The following is a 23,348-nucleotide window of genomic DNA, read 5'->3' as shown; positions in this document are numbered from 1 at the left end:
AAAACTGAACAAGTCAATGAGTCAAACACTCAAAAGACCTTAAGCCGCACCAGCAGACTGACTGTAGAGGCGTGGGTCTGTCAACAGGCGGGTTTCCATTTACCCTAAAATTGTGCAAATTGAAATTCCAAAGGTAAATATGCCTAATGGAAAGACGATAACGATGGATAAGTTGTTATGCTCACATGAGGTGGTATTTTAGTTGATTCAAAAAAGCCATATTTCGTGAATCAGCAATGACAACGCTTTTTTGGCTTTTCTAGGTCACATGATGCTATGAGGTCACATGATGCTGTGTCTATGTGCTTGTCAGTAGGAACTGGCTCCCTCATGATGCAGCAGGAGCTACAAGAGCTGTTATTGCATCACATAACTCTTCAAGTTATGAGTGGATCATCTAAAACAACCCCAACACACACACACACACGGAGAAAGGCATACTCATCTGCTGCAATACCGCGTGCACAGATCTGCTCTACAGGCAATGGGTCTATCGCCTATTTTTAGTTGGTTTACCTGTGTTTGAAAACCTGAGTGCATGCACTAATTTTGGTTGTAAAATGGTAATAATGAGATGCGTGGATGTGAGCGACGGTCAGAGCTGCACAGGTCATTGCAAGATTATTTTCATAAATAAATTAGCATATTTGTTTTATCATTGTGGGAAAATAATTGAATTTACTCTTGATACTAAATCTTCAGACTGTAACGTTAAAACTTTAATGGTGCTGGTTTAGTCTAACAAAGAGTCCAATGTGGCCTCATGACCAAAGAAAACACCAAACTATTTCACTTTAAGGCGCTGAGACTCGTCCTCACTTCACTCATTAATGCTGCAAAATCCTGCGAGGCAATAAAAAGACACAAAAACAAAAAACAACATCAGTCTAACTAAAAAAAGTTGAGGTTAAAATAACTGCCCGTCTCATGATGCACCTAAAACAAACATGTTTTCTTCCCATCATGCTCTCCTCCTTCGCTGTGATGCATTCCTCCCTTTGGTCACAGTCAAATTCTTAATCGGACTCTCAGCGCAGATAAATCCTGCCAGGAGGAAAACCTCTCAGGTATGTTTTTGCAGGGCTTTGCTGCGGGGCTTTGGTGACCCCCAGATGCCTGAGTAATTATTGAGGGTGGAGAGTCCCGAGTGTGACCTCACCCCCACCTCTGGGGTCAGGAGGTCAGGGACAAACTGCCGGGTCGGGGGCTGTCGGCTGAGCAGGGTAACACCCTCAGAGCGCCGTCGTTTAATCACATCTGGGCTGTTTCGGACACCGCGGCGGCCAGTCAAAACAAAATCAACCCTAATAATAATCTTAATTTGGCAAATAAAAAAGTCCCCCAGTCTCTTATAATGCACTTTGACCTTTTGACATTTTCTAGAAACAAGCAGCATGACTTAAAACGAGTCAGTATGAGGGAAAAATATTAGAGTGTCCAACCCGAAAACCAACCAGCAACTGCATGCTGGCATTGACTGTGCGGCCTTATTGTTCCTGATCTAAATAAAAACACAAATATAATCTACAAAAAATAAATAAATGGAACTATAGGCGAGACTTTTCTATTCAACTGCTGTTTTTCTCAATTTAGATTTAACTTTGAAATAGAAATTTGGGGCTAAAAAAGGCAAAAAGTCAACAAAATATGGAAAATTGAACTTTTACATCCCCACAACAGCCGGCTAAACGCTTCTGTTCACGAAGATCATACAATACGATCAAAAGCTTCAGAACAGTCACTAAACTGACTGCTTTTTCAGTATTGCAATCATTTTTGTCTTTTGTTATGATTTAAGAAAAAATTTGACTTTTAACCTTTAACCGTTTGAGACACAAAGTCCATCTTCTGACGTGTTGAGATGGAGCTGCAGCCTCTGCGTGTGTTTGTCTGACTTCACGAATTCAGCTTAGTGTGATTTCACATGTTAACATGTATTTTAAAACAGTTTTAGTCAGACTAACACACTAATTCAACTTTTTCTAACATCATGTGGACGCGAGTGAGGTCTAACACTGACGACCAGGTCTGGCTCACAGTCCACCTTGGATGGGGTTCAGGACTCTGCAGACCAGTTTATTTCTGCTACAACAAACTGGGAAAACCATTTATTAATTGAGCATTGTCATTAAAATTATTCCCATAAAGTTGAGCAAACACCATAGTCTAAAATCTGTGTATCACAGCATTAAGAGACTCAACCAAAAACAGCCCCGACGAAACCAGCTCATAAAAACATGCAAATTCTGCCTGAATCTCCTGTTTATTGCTTTATTATCCTGCAGAAAAGCTGCCATGGTGGCATTCGCTGTTTGCAATGAAGGTTTGGAGGTTTTCCAGTGTCTTCGTTGGCGGTTTCAGAACAAGTTCTTGCTGAAATCTGCAGCAAAAACTCAGCGGGGGGGCGGGGGCTCCTATTAAAACCATGAGGCTGGACGCAGGCAGGTACCCGCATCAGTGAAAACGCAGAGTGGCATTCGTGAGCATTAATGAGCAGATGCCTCGTGTTAGAGCTGGTTTCTTCCTCCTCCTCCTCCTCTTCCTCTTCTTTTACACCGGCTTCTGTTTCACCGCCTCCCTCTGCCTGGATCTGATTACCCACAATCCCCAAATCAGACGAGAAAGCTTCCTGCCTCGCCTGAAAGTGCCAGCTTGCAATTTATAGCTCCTCTTCCTCACACACACTCGAACACACACACGCTGCCATGTTACATGTTTTACGAGGGTCCGCTCTGAGATGGCTTTGGTGTTTCGGGGGACGATGGGGGGAAGTGTGTGTGTGTGTGTGTGTGTGTGTGTGTGTGTGTGTGTGTGTCATCATTGTGAAGCAGACCACGTACTGTGGCAGCTGGACTTTGACTCAGTGTTAAAGTGATCCTCAGACCAGAATCTGACTTTAAGGTATCAAACACATAACTTTGCGAGCTTGAAACCTCGATGTTAAAAAAGTTTGGAGTTTGACGAAGTTTCAAACAAAAGTGCCGGTTTGTGAATGTTAATTTTGAATATAAATCCAGTTTTCATTTTTGCCTCAACACATTCTGCTTTACTTGTATCACAGAGATTGAAATTACTGTGAAGACACGTTAATTTCCCCTCATTTCCTACACTGTAAAAACAAACTATTTATTTTAACTCCAAAAAGTTAGTTTCCAGGCTGCTTTAAAAATCGAACTTCAGAAGACATGTTGAGGTAGGTCATTAAACTTTTCTTTAAAAAATCTTTCTTTCTTTCAAAACTTGAAAATTTCAGGAGTCTGGAGACCAACTTTTTGAAGTCAAAAAAATCGTGACAGTGCAAAACTAAGACAGTTACATCAGATCAGAACACATTTGACCTTTTGCAGACGACACTTTCATATTTATAAGAGGTGTAAAAAATAATTTTACTCAAAGGTCCATGTGTTTTTTCAGAGCTTTTACAGCTGATGGCAAATGATTCAGATCATTGTCAGATCAATATGCAAAAATTAGTCAATTAATTACGTTTTCAAGATAAAATGCTGTTTGCAGCTTCTAAAATGTGTCGATTTGAGGCTCTTATTATTCATTTATGACAATAAACCGAATCTCCACTGTTAGTTGAGTAAAACAAGCTATTTGAAATGCATCACCCTAAGATGCTGGAAATTATAACGGGTATTTTTTCACTATTTATAGACATTTTATAGACAAAATGATAAATTAATTGGGGATCATAAATAATGAAATGAAATGGATTTTGAAATGAGATTTTTTATATAATTTTCAAGTATCGCGTTATATTTTCTTAAAGGGACTCTGGAACATAACCAGCTGCTTGTTTAGTTTCCCCCTCGTTTCTTCTCTTCTCTTTTTCGTAAACAGCTAACGTTGTGAGATGACTTTGTCTGCTTAACAGGTTTGTGCTGCAGCAAACTTCAGACCAAGTTTGGATATAAATTCCACCTGCTTTTTCAAGAAAATCTGAATATATTGCGATGAAAACCAGTAAAAATCAAAAATGATGAGCCTGTTTTACGATCAGGGTCCCATGTTGCCTCTGAACCATGAACCCTAAACAGCCTCCACGGTTCAGTCAGCCGGCCCACACAGCAGCAGCCCTCAGGAAAAACACTTGGCAGTAAAAAGAAACTGAGCGTCAGCGCTCCGCCCCGCAATTATCCACAGCCTCACACATCCATCAGACTCAGCAGCAGAGCAGACGGAGCGCCGGCCTCCGCTCTGAGTTACGTCTCATCAGTGAGACTCACCGATCCAGCACAGAGTCTGACGCTCTAAAATATCAAGCTTCTGACCAGTTTTTTTGAAAGTTTGAGAAAAAAGGTTTTATCACATGGTTGACAGGTGATAAACACGTGACAGCAGGTGGTCGTATAAAATGTTCAGGTGTTTAGCCAAATATTCTTTAACTTTAATAACTTTAATTCACAGATTTTTCATGTCGGCATTATTTTTTTTTGCTGCTTTCAGGTGCTTTTCATACACTTAAACCTCTCAAAGCTGAGAAAATGTCTTTGATTTCTTTCAAAAACATGAAAAAAACATAATAATGGGGGGGGGGGGGGTATTAGAAAAACAATTTAAAAAATAGGGGAAAATGGCCAGAAAGCTACAATTATGTTGATTATATATTTGTAATTATGTTACAAAATAAAGAAATAAAAGTTACTATATTAGCATTTTCTTGAGGTCACTTTACTTTTATTTTATTTTTTTCATTTTCTTGTAACTTTTAATACTTTCTTTTGCATTTTCTTTGGCAGTTTCTTGTTAAGTTGTCCCTCTTCTCATGCAAAAAAGTAATCAAGCCAATTTGCTCAGCTTTCAAAGGGTTAACGAGCCTGAGACTGGATCACCCTCCGGCCCAGGTATCAAATTAATGCTTAAATAACAACATTAAAGCCAGAGAAGGTCTGCAGAACATTTACTTTTTTCACCCTCCTCCTCCTCCTCCTCCTCCTCCTCCTCAGCTGCAGCTCCACTGGCACAGCTGGGAGTTTAGTGCCTTGCTCGAGGGCAACAATTAACAGCTGATTAAAAACTCGGAGGTGGTAAAGTAAAACCTGCTTTAAAAGTGACACTCTCACTAGTTTGGGGTCAAGGGGAATCAAAGGAGAGCAGGGCAGCAATACTTTTTAAGGGTATTATTCATTACAAACATTTTTTACATTTAATTTAACAACATTGTTTTTACAAATTCACATATAAATTGATGAATATGTTCATTTGTATTACATACAATTTATTTTGTAATTTTTTTTGCAGTTGGTGTCCTTTTAGTTGACATTTAAAGGAGGATTTAGCTTTTATTATATTTATATATATTTATTTTTTTCCCTTTTGGGTGAGCATTCAGAAGAAGCCATCTGATGCATTTTTTAATCACTATTCTAACTTTATTTTTTTCAGCTGAGCAGTAAGAGCATCCTGTTTGACTTTCAAAAAACACTCAAAAGATGAAATTTTCAACCTCAAAATATTCTATAGGATGCTAATAATCTTTTCAATTACTTTTGTATGAACTACTTTTCTTTTTTCTTTTTTGCAGTTGGTGTTCATTTAGGTGAAATTTTTCTTTATTTTCTTAATTTTACTCGGAGTATTTTTTCATTTTGGGGGGAGCATTCAGAAGAAGACAATCTGACGTCTTTTTTTATCGCTATTATAATGTTGTTTTTCATACTTGCAATTTTATAATAAGCAGTTGAGCAGTAAGAGCATCCTGTTTGACTTTAACAATACACTCAAAAGATGAAATTTTCAACCTCAAAATATTCTCAAGGAGTAATCCCGTTTCGAGGAGGCGTGTGTGTTTTGGGAAGCTCGGTGTGTTATTTAATCTATTCTAACACACAGTAAAGCATCAGGTTGACTCTGAGCTGAGACCTCAGTTAAAGGTCACGTCTGCGGGCTGCGGTTTGTCCTCTCTGGCTTCATGTGCTGCTGTCATGGAAAAACTACGCAACCAAACTGCTGTTTTTCTCTGTGTCCAAGCTGCAGATGCCGCGGTAAATTAGGTGTTTTCATAAACTCCCGGCCCTCAGAACTGCTCGATAAGTATGTCCCAAAAATACAGAGGAAATGCAAAGTCATCTTTTTTGAAAGGCAAGAAGAGGCGGCCGAACCCTGGAGGGACGTTTGCTCGCTGCAGCAGGAAGAGAAGCAGCAATCAGGACAAACACAAAGCAGATCTGCAGCACTGATACGTCTCTGTGAGCTGAACGGCAGCTTTGTGACGCTCGGAGCCTCCTCCGGCGACAATATGACATGTTTGTGTTTACGCCTCGCTCTGCGCACCCTGGGCGGCGCGTATTCTTCCCACTGACCAACATCCTGCCAGACAAAAGAGTCTCTGTGTCCTGAACAGAAGGACGAAGGCAACTCGGGCCAGAGGACGGCTGAGGGGACATGTGGAGTGAGACTGCACAAACAGAGCTGCTGATTTTTCACGATTTCACGATTTGTCACTCGGCCATAATTTGTTTACATGTATGACAGAAAAATGAAGTTATATATTTGAACCATGTTTAAGAAAAACAGAGAGAAAAATGTTTGTGCGGCCGCTCGGGGCTTCCACAAAACACAGCCCAGTCACCCGAAAAAAACCAAGCATTTTACTTTTTTTGTTAAACCAGAGATACATTACGTTGGGACTAATTACTAATAACTCGGGGCCCGAACAGAAGGGGGACCCTCAACAAGCCTGGAATACAAAAAACAAAAAAAAGATGATTTTTTTCTAGTAATTAGTGCCATAACTTCAATACAATTCAACAACAAAATATGTTGAAAGAATTATCTTTAAATAAAAAATCAAAGAGAAAATCAAAGAAAGAAAACAGACTTTCAAAAACAAAAAAATGTCAATGTGTCATGTGTGATAGAGACGACGTTTACGAAAGGACAGCGTGCCACGGCCCAGAATCTGATGCTACACACGTGTACATCACAACTGTACAGGAGCTGAATGTTTGTTTGTTTGTTTGTTTGTTTGTTGTTTTTACATTTTATTTAGGCCCTGAGTTACGCATGTTTTATGGGCTGATTCGTGCTGTTGCTACAGTCTGTGATTCAAACTTACTCCTGAATAATCACGCACAGATCCACAGTGTTAATAAAGACGAGGTGTCAGCCCCAGGAGGTGATTCACATCAAACAACCGTCTCTGATCCCAAAAAACCTCCACACAGTGAGTTTCACGGATTTTAAACGGAAATGAGTTGTTTCATCAGATGTCCTCTTAAATAATTCTCTTAGCTCTGTGACTGTTTTGGAATAACCTCCGTGTCCCCGCAGGACTAAATAAAGTCCACCGTCCACGTACTCAGGATACCTCGATGACCGCAAACACAACAGTTCCCATAGAGTCAAACGCTGCGATGTCTCCTGCATCCGCTGACGGCTAAATCAGGGGCCAAATATTATCATATCCGAAATGTAAAAATATCTTTTTTGAAGTCGGGGGGAAGAGAATGTCTCCGTCTGTCGGATAGAAACAATGGAGCGATGGAGGATGTGAAAGTCGTCCAGCTGAAATCAAAGGGGAAGGATGTGAGGAAGGAAAGCAGCGGACAGAGGATGGAGATAGCAACAGAGAGTGAGTGTGTGTGTGTGTGTGTGTGTGTGTGTGTGTGTGTGTGTGTGTGTGTGTGTGTGGTGGCATGTCGCGCTCAGATCCTCAGAGCTGCAGCCAAACTGCCCAGGGGACTTGAAACTTGATCAAAGTGTTCGCCGCACTGAGAGGAGAGCCATTAAACGAGCTTAAGACCGCAGCAGTTTATTCAAACGGCCAATTAGAGAGCCCGATATAACCTCTGACAGGAAAGGTTCGGATATCCTGACCGGCCATTCGCTGCTGATTGATCAGCAAAAGTTGGAAATCTATGAGGAGGATGTGGATATGCAGAAATTTCCTGCAACATTTTTGCAGCTCTGAGCCGACATCTAACTAGATTTCTGTCTGTCAGCTTGTTTTTCTTGAATTTTCCGCCCCCTAGTGGCCAAAAATCTATTATAACAGCTTTAAATCAATAAAATAAGACCGCCAAACTGAAAAAACACTTAACATAGAAAGATCTGGTCACCAACCTGATCAGGACACACTGGTTCTGCAGCCTCTTCCACAGCGAGCGGTAGCACTCGTTGGCGATGGCGAAGATGTGCGGAGAGATTTCACCGAGGTGGTGTCGGCTGTACAGCTCCACGGTCGGCCGGTCATACAGGCCATCGAGCGTCTGGTAAGGGTTCACCGCCGCCAGGATGGAGCCGATGTACGTCTGACGATGAGAAAAGAAGCAACGTGTTATGAATATAAACACGAATAAAAATGTCAACATGTATGAAATATGAACAAGCAGAGATATGATAAATACACAGATTTGTACCGATAGAAAGACGTGAATCAGGTGTGTATTAGTGCTGTTTGAAGTGTTTTAGTCTGGTTAGCATGTCTTTGTGAAACCATTTATTAAATTTACTGCTAATTTTAGCCCAAGCAGAGCGATGCTATGACAGGCTGCCACGAAATACTGTCTGTCTCCGTTCAAGCAATGCATGAACATCGTCCAAAATTTTGTCTGCACCAAGTTTGAGAGAGAATAAGTAACTAACTTTTTACTGGCCTCCATGCTGCTTTAAAAGTTTTTTTTAACCTGTTTTCCATCCCACACACGGTGTCAAATTTGACAGAAAAAGTAAGTAGAAAGGCGTGTACATCTACTGCAGAGCTGTGTACATGATTCTGATCTACTGGCAATTGGAAACCTCTATACTGCAACACGGGATGACCAAAAAGACATGAAATTACTGCAGAAAGACACAAAACGACCAAAAAAGACTCACAATTACCTCAAAGAGACACAAAATAACCAAAAAATAGACTGAAAATTACCACAAAAAGACATAAAATGAATTAAAAGGGCTAAAATGCTACAAAAAGACCAAACACAAAGAAACACAAAACAGAGACACATAATGACTTATCAGTTACCTTAATAACACATACAATTAGCCAAACAGCTACACAAAGATAAAAGAACACCCACAAAGAGACACTAAATGCCAAAAAACATAAAAGAATGCATAACTTCAGCTATAAAGAAACGCAAAACCAAAACAAAAGCTTTTTCTCATCCGTTCTTAAATGAAAAACACTGAAGAAGGAAATATGCCTCTCAGAGCTTTCTGTAAAATACTAACTGAATAAAAATGAGTCGTCCGGCTAAAAGTCTGTATTTTCTGAACCCACTGTGATGACAAGTGCAATAACTCATCTCTGAATCTATCCATCATTACTCGTCATTTAATAATCGCTGATCAGAGTAAAACATCTCCGCTGCCTGGCTTTGCTCAGGTGGAAGCACAGACGGCCCGAAGGCTGCGCATAATCCGATTTCTGGGACAAAAGCACAGAGTCATAAAAGTCTTATTAAGTTCCACAGAAGGCGGACGACAGCAAACATGAGGACCATGTGACCGCTGTAACACGAAATCTCCTCCACCAGTTCCACTCACAACATTCAACACATTCGACCTTTTTCTTTTCACCGCCTCCTCTCAAACTGCACATTTTCCAAACCAGCGTCATATTTCAAAGTTCAAAGCGAAACAAACCAAACTGCTGAAATAGAAGCTCGCGAAGCCAGAATAAGTGTTGGCAGCAGCTTCAGCGCTGCGGTCGTGACTAATGGATAAATAGGCAGGCTTGGAAAAAGGCAGAACATCGCCATGTATCCGTGAGAAAGGACGCAGGTTTTTCTACCGCTGGCTTCGGTATGAGAAGTCGTTAAAGGTTAAAGCAGCGTCATCGGGCTCTAAGAGTCACTCAGGCTAGGTAAAAAAAAAAAGGTAACGCTGTCAGAAACGCTCCTCGTCATCGTCAGCGGTGAATGTTTGAGCAGTTTGAAAGGTCAGAGAAGCATTAAGCTGTTTTCTGTAACATCCGCGTGAGCGTAAAAACAGAGAAGTTTTCCATCTCTCAGACATGCCAAGAAAACGAATCTGAAATTGGATGTTCTTTAGAATAAAAACACTTTAGGATTTAAGATGACCCACAGTTTGGAAATGTTAATAATGATTATTTTCAATTTTGTTTTCTTACTCAAAACGACATGTCCGATCTTAAATGCTCCTGAACCTTTTGGATTACGGCCACGATCCTGGTCTGCTCTGAAAAATAACACTTTGGGAGCTCACGATGAAAAAGTCCACACGCTGTCACATTAACCAGCACTGACGCGAGTCAACGAAGAGAACCAGCAGTTTTATCACATTCGCTCCATGGATGGACACGTTCGGGCACACGGAGATCTCTCTGAAGAGAAATCTGCATATTTGCAGAATCTCAGGGTTTCTGATTTCGGAGGCATGTTGGTATCGTCTGTGTAGTATTAACAAATCACATTAAACAGTCCATGTACAGAGGCTGAAGAAAATGTAATGTTGGAAACCATGTACGGGTACAGGGGCCCAAAGTTCAGGCCAGCCCGATGGCCCGCACCCACAAAATGTCACTCAATAAACACAAACTGACCAGGAGGTCACACAAAAGACCATAAAGTGACACAAAAAGACCACAAAGAGATTCAGAGAAACCACAAAGTGACAAAAATTACTACAAAAGAGAGCAAAACCACCACAGACGCAAAACGACTCAAAACAAACATAAGGAGACAGAGAACAAGGGAACACAAGACAAAAAAGACAAAACAAAAACCTCACAATTATCAGAGACAGAAAATAGACACAAAACAAGCTCAAAGAGACACACAGTAACCAAAAAAGACGCAAAACCACCTCAAAGAATCACAAAAACACAAAGATATGCAAACCAATCATTTTTTCTTGTTTTGTATCCTTCTGTGTCTGTTCTGTTTTAGTAGCCATTTGTCTCTCTTTAAACTAATTTCATGTCTCTTATGGTAATTTGGTGTCTTTTTTGGTTGTTTTGTGTCTTTTTTGGTTGTTTTGTGTCTTTTTTGGTTGTTTTGTGTCACTTTGAGGAAGTTTTGTATCTTTTTTGGTTGTTTTGTGTCACTCTGAGGTAATTTTGAGTCGTTTTGGGTATTTTGTGTCTCTCTGAGGAATGTCGTGTCTTTTCGGTCGTCCTGTGTCACGGTTTAGTCGTTCTGTGTTTCTTTTGTGCGTTGGGTTTTCGGCATGACTCGACACCTCAGCTCAAGTTTCAGCTTCACTCTGCGTGAGGCAGAGGAGTTGCGGCTCAGTGCCGTCTCATGTTCGGTTTGTCGTGCTCATCCTGCGTAACTGACTGACCACTTTCTCCAAGAAAAGCTGCACAGAAGCTGCCGCAGATTACAGCTGCTCCACAAAGGGGGAATTCCCAGGGATTCTCAGCTGAAAGGGTGCAATTATTCCAAACTTCACTCTTGTTTCTCACTCGAGTCTTCCCGCCTAAAGACAAAGATTTTGGCCACAGCTGTCTGAAGATGAGAACATCTTGTGTGTGCAAAAGGTAAAAATGTCATTTCGGCAGCGCAGTGTTCCCATAAGGCCACATTAAGACGCGACGCCTGGAGGAGATGAAATGCTTTTAGAGGAAAGAGACAGAGAGAGGAAGGACACGTAAATCTGCAGAGCATCTCCGTCTCCCGTCTGCAGCCACACGACTCGACCGTCTCTTATCCCGTTCATCTGCAGCGGGCCTCACCTCATAAAAACACAAAATGACATCTGAAAGCAAACACGGCCGCCAGACGTCTGTCACTCAGAAAAATCACTTACATCTTTCTGACTTTTTCCGCTTCATTTTTCCTGTTTCACTGAAACCAGATATTTTCTTTATGTCTCTACAGTAGCTATTTATTATTCTTTTTATTAGCTGTTAGTAAAAGTGCCTTTCAGGTTTATTATATGAGAGCGGAGCTTCAAACTGTTCGACTCTTGCTAAAACAAGCAGATAAATTAAAAACAGACTTTTCCTCATTACAGAGCTCAATCAGAAAAAATACTGTTAGGTTTTTGGATAAAAAGAAAGAAGAAAAAAAGCTCTTTCTAACACAGTGTACCATGCCTGAGGTGAAACCACGTTCAGCGCTCTGAAGTGGAGAACTCAAATTACAGCCATAATAACGATAATTAGGTTAATGGGCATGCCGATGTATGGGGCATGGAATAAAATCACCCTGGCAATGCAAAGCTTCAGCTGAGCAGGTTAGAGCTCAATGTGAAGTTAAGCTCAATGGAAAAACTCAAAGAGAGCGGCTCAACAATGACGAAAATAGTTTCAGTTGTTCGACTGTTTGTATTTTTTCCAGAGACCGATACACATGAAGCTCACTCAGCTTTAACCACATTTTGCCCAAATATAACATGGTACTATGAGAGCATACAGTCGTCCGATAATGAAAACTGCTGCAGACTTCAGACTGAAGCTTTAGTTTTAAGATGACACTTTTGTCTTGATACCATGCATCAATGAAAAATATCATAATTCAGTGCTGGAGTGGGCTGTTGGACATGTCCCTTAACAAAAGATGGACAAAAATTAGCAAAAAAAGTAAAAAGTTGCACAGAAATTACATGAAAATAAGTTTAAAATAAATAAATAAATAATTAAAAAGAAAAGTAAAAAACAAACAAAAAAGAAATGAAAATAACCCCAAGAAAGTGCTAAGAAATGATAAAAGATATAATATGTAATTAACAAAATGACCCCATGTTTTTCTAAAGAAATCAAACTGATTTTCTCAGGTCAGAGCTCTGAATGCTAATGAAAGCTGTCTAATGAAAGAAAATTGATGTTCGCCCAGGTGTTTAAGGGTTTTTAAGATGTGGCCAACAAAACACCAAACTGCTTTTCTCTTTTTTACTGATATCTCATTGTGAGCTCTCTCTCTTCGTGTTACATCTGGTTAAACATCCTGTTCAAACAAAAAATGTATCAAATTACAGAAGCAAACGCACTCCTTAAACGCTGCTTCACAGGTACTTTAAAAGGTAAGATGATGTCAAAGTAGACAAAGTTTTGCTGATGAGGACGTGTCCTCTGAGTTACCGTCCTCTGGACTCCCCTTCTGTACAAACGTCTTTATCAGCCGCCCTTATTGCTCATTAAACCCCTTCGCACTAATCTCCCCTCGCCATTCAAACGACCCACTGACTGACTGACCTACATTCAGCCTGGATGCAAATACATTTGAATGGCAGTTGAGGTGACAGTATTTACAAGACAAATACTGGCTCAGAATCTGCTGCCTGTGCAAATCAGCCGCAGTAAAGGGGAGGCCGCGTTGTTGTAGTAATACACAGCAGATCATAAATCACCATGCGTGTTATCTCTGTAGTATAAACACAGCGCGGCGGCTCGCTGCTCAGGTGGAGGAGTCAGTTCAAAGCAGAAACGTCCGTCTCACACCGGCAGTGTAAACTGTACACAGTCGCACTGATGTCGTGCATCACTTAGCTCGTCATGTAACTTCTTTGCAGACGCTTCTGTAGTGTCTCATAACGTTTGGGGACTTTTTCTGGAGTTCTTGTTTAAAATATCTGGAAAACGTTGATGGAGAAACACTGTAACTTTTACACCTTGTGACAGCTGTAAGGGTTAAATTTCAAATTTCACCACTGTGGAACTAATAAAGGATTATCTTATCTTATCTTATCCCACATGCATGAATGAAATGTTTTAACAGCCATCACCAGGAGCAACCATCTGCTGATTAACCTGAGCAAAAAAATTAAAGATGGGAATTAAAAGCAATTACCAACATAGCAGGAAATGCCCCACAAACTGTGAGAAATTAGTAGAAGAAAATGGCCTGAAAATTGAAAAATCAGCAAACTATCCCTTTTAGTCTTTGAGGTGTTTTTTTAAAGTGTTTATTATATTCTTTCTATTTTTTTTTCATCATTTTGCTTTCATGGATATTTTTGACATTTAAGATGGAGCCTTAATGTCCCAGAAAGTCCTATAAATAAAGGTAAATACGGTGTATACAAAAAAAAGCACTTTATTGAACTTAAGACTTTTTTTTAAGGTCCGATCTTTTATCCTGATCTTCTTCTCAAGAAAAAAACATTTTTCAAAAAGCTTCAGCAGAAATGTGGAGGGGGTTAAGTTCAAACCAGACGGTGCGCGTCACTAAAATAATATTTTTTTTAAAAAAGAATGCCTCGGGTAAAGTCATGCCTTCTCTTAACGCGATGATTTACAACCATTTGGACTTAATTAGATCCCCCCGTTGCTCCGTCCTGGTAACGGTTTCCATGGCAGCGCCCGGGCTGAGAGCTAATTGGCTGTGAATCTCATCAGAGGCCCCCCTATTGGCTGACGGGATTAACCGCGGCCCCTCGTCCTCCGTGTGTGGTGTCAAGTGCTCTGCGTTGTTCAGAGTCATACCACAGAGGTGACGCAAGAAACGTGATACACACATTTACATTGTTGGTCTGAGGTATTTAACCTGGTATTTATGTCAGAGGACCTCCAGTTTCACAGGAGTCCAACAGTCTGATGGCTGCTTTCAGTATTTCGGCTTTAAAGTCACCAAAACCAAAAAATCTTTTTAAAGGTGACCATTTGCAGAATAACTTTTTCCAGATTACTTTTTGTATGAAGTAGGAGATTAATAGTTATCTATCATAACATTCACACCGACTCCTTTGAAAATGCAGTTTTGGGATGTGCACTGTTTCTATTTCTTCTCAATATCGCCTCATAACTTGTGCTGTTGTGGCGTGTTTCCCAACACTTTGATTAAGCCCTTGAAACTTGAGCAACAAAAAATGGCCCAAAACTTAACAAGATATTAGCCTAGTAAAATGTTACAAGAAATTACCTAGAAATTTGTAAAAACAAACAAAAAACAAGTAAATGACTTGAAAAAGTAGGTAAAACATTTTTTTTTAGCATAGTAATTTTCTCTGAACTTATAACTTATTCTAATTATTGTGTAAAAAGTACAATAAACATTTTTCCCAAGCTTTTACTTTCTTAATTTTTTAAAATTATTTCCTAAACCTATAAATTTCATACAATTTGTGGAACATTTCTTCCCAAGTTGTTCATTGACTTTTTTGACATGTTTATTTTCTTTCTTTAAAAAAAAAAATCTAATTATTGTGTTCAGAGATCTGAGGGTTAAATACTTTGGAAAGGCATCTGAAGAAACATTAAACTATAATGTTTTAATAACCAACAAATGTACAGAGGTGTGCTGAGAGTGAGTGTTTAACATTTAAATGATGGATTATAAGTAGAGTTCACTTCACTTTTTGACATCACATATCTTACACTGAACAGATAAAACCTCCTGACAAAAGGCAGATATGCGTCACTGGTCAAAGTGACCTGAAGTGAGTATTTCGCTCAGTAACTGCAGCTAAAGAGCCTTTCTGTTTACAGAGCGGCGTCAGTCAGCGCTGATGGAGTAACTGTAGAACAGAGGGAGGCACGCAGGCATTCGGACCCGTCCAAAAAATAAGATCTCTCAGAGCCGGAGCCAGATAAATGCTCTGAGAGGGAAATGAAGACCAGATGGAGGAGAAAAAAACAAAAACTGGAGCATCAGAGCAAAAGCGCTCTACAACCTGCCTGAGTGACGGCAGGAAATGTAAGAGAGAGAGGAGGGGGGACGCGCAGCAGTCACTGAGTTACCGTGTCACCAAGACAAATTCCTGCACATTTGTTATCCTTGGCGATTAAAGCGATCCTGATCCACAGTTCATGTTTTATTTCGCTGCTGACGGACGGAAACTCCGCATCTGCTGAAGTTGGGTTTGTTATTCTGGGAATGAAGCAGAGGCAGTTCTGATTCTGGTTTAATTATATAAATTATGTACAATTTTTGCATGTTAAAAAAATAAATGTATAAATGTATTTTTTAATTTCCTGACTGAATGAGAGAGTTATCTTACAGGTGAGAAAAATGATGCTGGATGTGAATATAATGCTGCGTCAGTTACGTCAAATGGTGAAAAAAGCCCAATAATAGAGCATGGTGAGAAACAAGATCATATTTTTCTTCATTTGCATAATGTTTCATACTGTAAAGCTGTCACGCATTAGACTGTAGTCAAAGTTGAAGAAAGTTTGCTTGTTTCAGGTAGTTTCACAGCTAGTCGCTGATTTGTTTTCTGTATAAATTACATGAAACGACACTTCAAGTTTGACAATTGAACTTAAAAAACTGTAAACCAAATATGCACTGGCTGCCTTACTGGCTGACAAACTGGCTTGATTTATTTCATAAACATGGGAAGAACGCAATGAGCAACAGAAGAAGAAATGTCCCACAAATGCCCCAAAAATTTGTATTAAAAAACCTAAAAATTTCTTGAAAATCAGTAAAAATATTATAATAATTAAAAAAAATAAAAGAAAAGAATAAATGCATTTTTCTAATATTCTCTTTAAAGAAAAGTGACACTAGCAACGTTAAATTCTACTTATTGTCTTCATATCTGCTTTAAATGTACATGTAGCATAAATTCAGCAATCTGTCAGTGAAAGTGCCTTTTAAAAACCAAAACGACCGTGTGGGTTGAAACTGCACACATGAACACATTTATCCACGCCCAAAACACGCAGAGCAACTCTCGAGCCAAACACACAGCTTAATGATCTTAGCTGTAAAAATCCCAAATTTTGCAACCAAAATGCGATGATCCGAGCCAAACCGATATGTCCATCAGATTCCAGACAAATCTGTTTTTTTTCTGTTAGCGAGATAATTTAAGAAATAACAGACGGGCGGATAATCTCTGCCAAAACTGACCGAAATTATTAAACCAAAAAAATGCTAAAAATGCTGCAAATCACTGCAAAAACCACCTCTCACTCCACTACTGCAGTCGTCTCAGCTCATGTTGTGTTTCAAACACATTTCCCAAAAAAAAGGATCTAAATCAAACCAAAGGAACAGTTTCCACCTGTGGTCTAAATCTGGCCTCACAGGAAGTGACGTAAGCACAGAGCGGCTAAAAGGAAATGACATCAGCAGAGCTGCTGGCGAAGCGCGAAGCTCCGTTGGCTGAAATTTCCACATCTGATAGTAATCAGGACTCGGAGCTGGACGGCAGCTTCGGCTGAAAATGTAAATGTATCTTCCACACATGCACACGCACACTCTGCTTTAAATAAGCAGCACGGTGGGGTTGTGTTTCAGTGTGTGTGTGTGTGTGTGTGTGTGAGAGAGAGAGTGTGTGTGTGTGTGTGTGGTCTGTAAGTGTGTGTAAGTGTGTTGTTTGTGTTTGAGCACACAGATAGACCAAATATATATCTACTGTGGGAAAAATGGCATGAAATCTATCTGAATGTCTTCTGAAATGAAACTATATCATGCAGGACGTGACTTTAACCCTTTGAATCCTGGAACTAACCTCAGACGTTTTTCACAAAAATTTAAATCTTTGAACCCTGAACAGAAACGAGCAAAGTGATGTTTTTCAAAACTATGGCAAAAAGGCAATGAGCAGCTAAGTAATAAATGCTTCACACATTGCAAGATAGTAAATTTAGAAAATATTTCTAATATGCGATGTCTAGGGACAAAGCAAAAGCAAGGGAAAACCATATTTATAACTCTAATAATTACGTTATAAAATTATTTTAATTTTTCTGTACTTTTGCAGGTTGTTTCCTTATTGAGTCTTAACTTTTTTTTTTATCTTTTCTTTTCTTTAAACTTTATTTCATTTTTAAAGAATAATTTTCAAGCTATTTTTTGTGCTTTTTCAACATTTCCTTCTCTATAATTTTTGGGCCATTACTATTTTAAAATCTTTTTTTCTTTAATTTTTTTTTTTTTTTTTAACTAATTTTCAATGAATTTTGTTGTGTTTTTAACACATTTCTTGCTCATTTTTGTGTCATTCATTTTTTTTCTTTTTCTTTTTTGCTCATTGCCTTCTTCCTCTAATTTCCTCAAGTTTCAAAAAGTTAATGGCTGCCTGCAGAAAACAGTGCATAATCTGGATTTATTTTCAAATATTAGGACATTATTTTGGGGCAAAACCCGACGCAGGATTTTAGGATACCAACCTTTCATCATCATCTGCCTGTAAACCCACAGTTCAGCCGTCAGCCGCTTTGCTCGAGGCTATTTTAACAAAAGCAAATGATCAGACGAGGCGATGGCAGGTTACTCATTCACAGACACGGTTTAGTAACTGTAAATGGGTTTTCTATATTCCAGGCCTCTCCACCTCTCCGTTACGAGCTGAGAGTTTGTGAAAGTGGAGCGGCAGCTGGCTGTTTCAGTCTGTCAGTGAGCCGCCAGCAGACACGGCGACTTATCAAAATAAACCCAGCGAGTCACGAGACTGTTCCAGCTCCGAACTCACCGAGCCGGCCGATGAGAGCTGGAATTTAAGTTATGGTTGCAGTTTAACTGGACTGCTGTCGGTGTAAAAGCACGAGGGGAGAACTGGTTCACTGACGGAAGTTTGTCCGACTCCGCCGCGATAGGTGGAGTTTGGCTCCATTTTAGCAAATTTCTACTGGACCTTCTTCTGGTTGAAAAGTAGAAAAAAACAGCAGTGCACACGACTGCAAAAATATGTCTGACCGCATAAAAAAGGTGCACGGTAGAGGCGAAAATCAGAAAAGAGAGATACCAGCAGCACTCATAAGACTTTGTTTATTTGGGGCAATCGTGGAAACAAACGCGTCTCAGGGTCACGTGACCGGAGGTGGCTCGACACATGAAACGTGTTCGGAGTCCTGGTGGTCCACTTGACCTACTACATCACAGACCCAAAAACTGTTTAACTCCTTCAGCTGACGCGACATGAAGTCTCGTTGTCTGTCCAAAAACGTGTGGTTCTCTCTAGCACTCACCATGGTGATACCTTTGTTTGGTGTCTTCCCTTCTTTTGTTTTGTTTTTTTTTTTCAAATTTATATTATTCAACCTCCGGGCAGAACGCCTCGGCCAGTTCAGGTCTGGTTGGAGCGTATACATGAAGGAGTGAATCGACCTCCAAACACATTTTCTACAGAGTTTGAGAAATCTGACAGTACGATTTCAGTCGGACTGATATGTTTACACGTATTTTACCAAAATAATTCGACTTTTTCTAACATCACGTAAACGTACTGAGCGAGGAGCTTTTCGTGTAACTCTGAAGTGAGACTGAACGCAGTCTCGGAGCTGTAAATTGAGACAAATTATCCAGTAGAGGAATTTCCTGCGATCAGTCATAAGTCATAAAATATATATACAGTATTTTATATATACAAATATTAAATATGAGACACAAAAGGTTTCTGGGTACGAAAGAAAAGAGACCTGTGTGTGTGTGTGTGTGTGTGTGTGTGTGTGTGTGTGTGTGTGTGTGTGTGTGTTGTGTGTGTGTGTGTGTAGGGGCGAGGGGGAGTTAAGAGCAAATTATTAATGGGGGGCAGACAAAAAAAAAGAAACAGCGTGTGATAGAAAAATGAGAGAAGAACTACTGTAGTGTGTTTGTATGAGAGAGGGACAGAATATTGAATTAAGCCTGTAAGTATGTGTGTGTGTGTGTGTGTGTGTGTGTGTGTGTGTGTGTGTGTGTGTGTGTGTATACAGTCTTTAGCTGCTGTGATTGCAACCAGCTGTGCTGTCGACTGGTGGCCTCACTCGTCTCCTCTGCAGATTCCACTGAAGCACACAGACACACACACACACACACACACACACACACAACACAAGCGCACATGCACGCATGCACACACACACATACTTACAGGCTAAATTCAATGTTCAACGATGGAGAGCTAATGCTAAACTACAGTAGTTCTGAGGTTACCCAAATCTACAGTTTTACAGTTTGTTTTTTTTTACCACAAAATAAAAACATCTATTTATGTCTTATCTGATATTCAATCTTTAGACTTTTAGCTGCTTTAAAGTACCAAGTACAACTCAACTAACCGCCTTAATAATAAAGAAAATGTTACATATAAGACAGACCAGACACAACACCCTTGAAACCAACACATTAAGGTCCTATTAAAAACTCTTATAACCGTAAAACAAGCTACAATTTCTTTCATCACCAAACGTTAGAAAAGCTCACAGCTAAGGAGTTAAAAAAGTACACACAGGTTCAGTGTTGCCCTGAGAATAAATCTCTTAAAGACACAAATATAAAAGCTGAAAAGAGAGACAGAGGACAGAGCCGTTTGGTGGATGTTGGTTAAACTCATTAATTCTCCTCATTTAATTCTCTCTGAAGTCTGCAGGGGTGCTTTCAGGAATTTCGGGGCCCCCTGACAGGTTATGACACTGGGGCCCCTCGCTCTGATGCATTTGATTTCATGCATTAGCCCGTCACCTCACCTTTCTCTGCCCTTTTTCCCCCGCAGGGACTTTTCTGGGAACATAAGAAGTGTTTGAGGGAGTCGAGAACTTTACCTGCGCTTCTCCCACATAGTTCCTGTGACTGTGACATAAACTCTTCATATTTCCTCCCACACACACCGTCTTATAACACGCAGATGACGCTGAGGCCTGAGTATGATCTGCATTACCAAACAACCCTCAGTAATGCAAACAAACCTTTCTAATGCCATCGAGGGCACTGTGTTTCCAAAAACAAAAACGTTTTCTGGAAGGTGACAGCTGTCAACGTTTTTGTCCAGACGTCCGGACAGATATCAGACAGGAACTTAGAGGACACTTTTTTCAACGAGGACAAAGACGACAGTGAGCAGGAAAGAGACAAAATCCAGACACTGGAAGCATCCGATGGTTCACGACCAGTTACTGGACGTGGTATCAAATAATTGATTTAAAAGGTGTCTGTAGTTTGGGTCTTTAAATTGACTCTCCATGAAAAACTGAACTCAGTCAAGTAAAAGTTCAGTGTGTAAGATTTAGGGGGATTTAATGGTATCTAGTGGTAATGACTGCACGTAACAACATGCTGAAACTAAAAGTGTTCACTGCTGGGGAGGCTTTCACTGGGAGCCCAATTTTACTGCAGAGATCTCCAAAATAAACCGTCCAGTGAAGTTATTAAAATTAGCATATTTCAGTTGTGTTTTAATTATTTTAAACCAAAAAAATAATCAGAATATATGTACAATTATTGTGCGTTGTGTGGCACAGAGTTTATGCTACATTACAGCTCTGTTTATAATTGTTGTTTAAATTTAAATTACCTTTAAATGTCCACTTATATCTACATTTTATGTACCATAGTTAGTTAATAAACATGCTGAGAATCATTTTTGTTCAAAGCTTTGACTTCAGAGTGTTTTTGTGAACCAGAAGCAAAATCTTTTTTTTGTATATGTGTTTATGTATTTATTTGTAAATTACCTGCGATGGCCTGAACCCTTCCCTTCGCTTTACCGCCGCCCACTTCACCAAAACTCTCCTCTAATTTTCCCTCTTTTGGAGCTTCTGGCCCAAAAATGAAAAAAAAAAGCGCCCTGTCAGAGTGGAGATTGGGCAGCTGTGATGAATTGATTGGATAATTTCGACCATACGGGAGCATTCACATGTGATTAAAGTAACGAGACGGCATTTGTCAAAGGTTACTGTGGTTAATGTGTGCAGAAAGCACAAGGCTGCCTTTGTCGCCGCCTTGTTTCGGAGAAAGTGCTGGGTCAGGTTTGTTCATTAGCCCAAAATACAAAGCGAGACAACAATGCCGTTTGTCCTGCGTGTTGCTTTGTTTTCTGCCCCGCACAGAAGACTTTCAGACTCAGTCTGGGGTCAGCAGGAACAGAGCTGCTTTGTTTGCTAATTAGCTGGCTGTGTAAAGCAGGACAGTGTGGAATAAATTTCTCAGAATATGAAAGCACCATTCTCACATTAGTACTCACTTTTACTGCTGCCGACACTTTTATTTCAGTTGTTATACCCCCAGACAAAAAAACCTGAGAAAGTCATAGTTTTGCTTAATTAAACCTGAACTATAGTGTTGTCATATCATAAGTGAGTTTTAAGGGTTTTAGAAGGCAGAGACAGACACAGACAGAGCCATTTCAGAAAAGATGGACAAACGACATATCTTCTTCTCCAGTTTGGAGAATTCGTTTTGCTTCTTTGGCGAATGCAATTCGAAATATCCGTCTGCACTGTACCAAAACCCCAGAGGAGCTGCAGCGGTTAAATGCTGACAAAATAATCGTTTTTAAATCATTTGAGGCAATTTATCAGACTTTAAGCGGCTCCTTCTAGAGACCGAAAGGCTTCACACATGCAGGACACATATGCAGAAATGAGGTCTGTGTCTGTTTAACGTGGTGCTGCAAGTAAATGAAAATGAAAATGAAATGAAAAAGATGGTTGATAGATTTCGATTTTGGGCCACTTCTTGTTCAGTGCTCGGGTTCGTTATTTACGAGACGAAAAATGAACACAAAAACTAGAATTATTACATGTTTTGTGACCTTGACCTTTTGACCGTCAACCACCAAATTCTAAAGAGTTCATTTTTGAGTCCAGGCTAATGTTTGTTACACATTTGAATAAATTCCCTCAAGATTTTGTTACGATATTACATTCACAAGAATGAGACAGATGAAATCTCAGTGAATCTCGTAATCGAATCAGTTCATTGTTGAGTAAAAGTGGACACTTCTGCCAAATTTGAGGAAATCCCCTCAAGGACTCCATGAGTTATTGCATTCATGAAAATGGGCTGGATGGATGGATGTACGGATGTACACACACACACACACACACACACACACACACACACACACACTTGTTTTGTGCTGTATATTTCCATGTTATTCACAAAGAAAATCACAAAAAAAAGATGTGCATCCCAAGCCAATCACACCTTTGATACTGCGCCAAAGATGCAAATTTCCCCTTTGAGTTATAAAACAGATAAAAATCTTCAAAAACATGTTTCAGCTTGCAGAAAGAGACACTTAAAAAGTCCCAAAAGTAAATGCAACAAAGGCCAAAAATGTGGAGAAATGTGACCAAGCTGACAGAGATGATCAGCATTTTTAGATTGACTGCGGCTTTCTCTCCAAAGCTCCGTCCGGTCTCGCAGCTTGGACGACACGGACGCCATCAGAGCCGAGCCAGGACCCGTTAGCTCCCGCCAAACTCCCAGCGAGGCCACCGCTGGAACACCAGCTTCTAAAACCAGCATCAAACCAAACAGACTCAAACTCTAATCCCTCTCACTTGGCGACCTTGTTGTTCTTGGCCGCCAAACAAGGAGCTCCGTTCAGCACCGTTCATTTTCAACAACCAAATCTCTCAACTTGTTTGTTTTTTTATCACCTGAGCTTTTCATCACCTGGTCAACACTGTAGCCGTGGAAACAACAGACACAAGCTGTCCTCCAACAATACTTTAAACCTCCTGAAAACACGGTGGAACGGTGAAAGTTTATTCACATTTTTGAGTTGTTTTCTCTGATTTGCTTCCCAAGAACAGAACAAAACTGTGTTTTAATACC

At 40.0% G+C, this 23,348-nt stretch overlaps 1 protein-coding gene across 1 annotated transcript in view; it reads right to left on the bottom strand.

Moving 5' to 3' along the window:
- The window catches only part of myo10 (myosin X), a 127,445-nt gene that overhangs the window by 43,101 nt on the left and 60,996 nt on the right, over nucleotides 1–23,348 (bottom strand). The window contains exon 4 of the mRNA XM_042497410.1: nucleotides 8,071–8,258. Within this exon, the coding sequence (XP_042353344.1) occupies nucleotides 8,071–8,258 (188 nt within the window). The remainder of the gene's footprint in view (nucleotides 1–8,070; nucleotides 8,259–23,348) is intronic.

This window comes from Plectropomus leopardus, chromosome 12, assembly GCF_008729295.1.
Source record: "Plectropomus leopardus isolate mb chromosome 12, YSFRI_Pleo_2.0, whole genome shotgun sequence".
Taxonomy (NCBI): Eukaryota; Metazoa; Chordata; class Actinopteri; order Perciformes; family Serranidae; genus Plectropomus; species Plectropomus leopardus.
The sequence above is the reverse complement of the archived record's forward strand: the minus strand, read 5'-3'. Positions and strand labels throughout refer to the sequence as shown.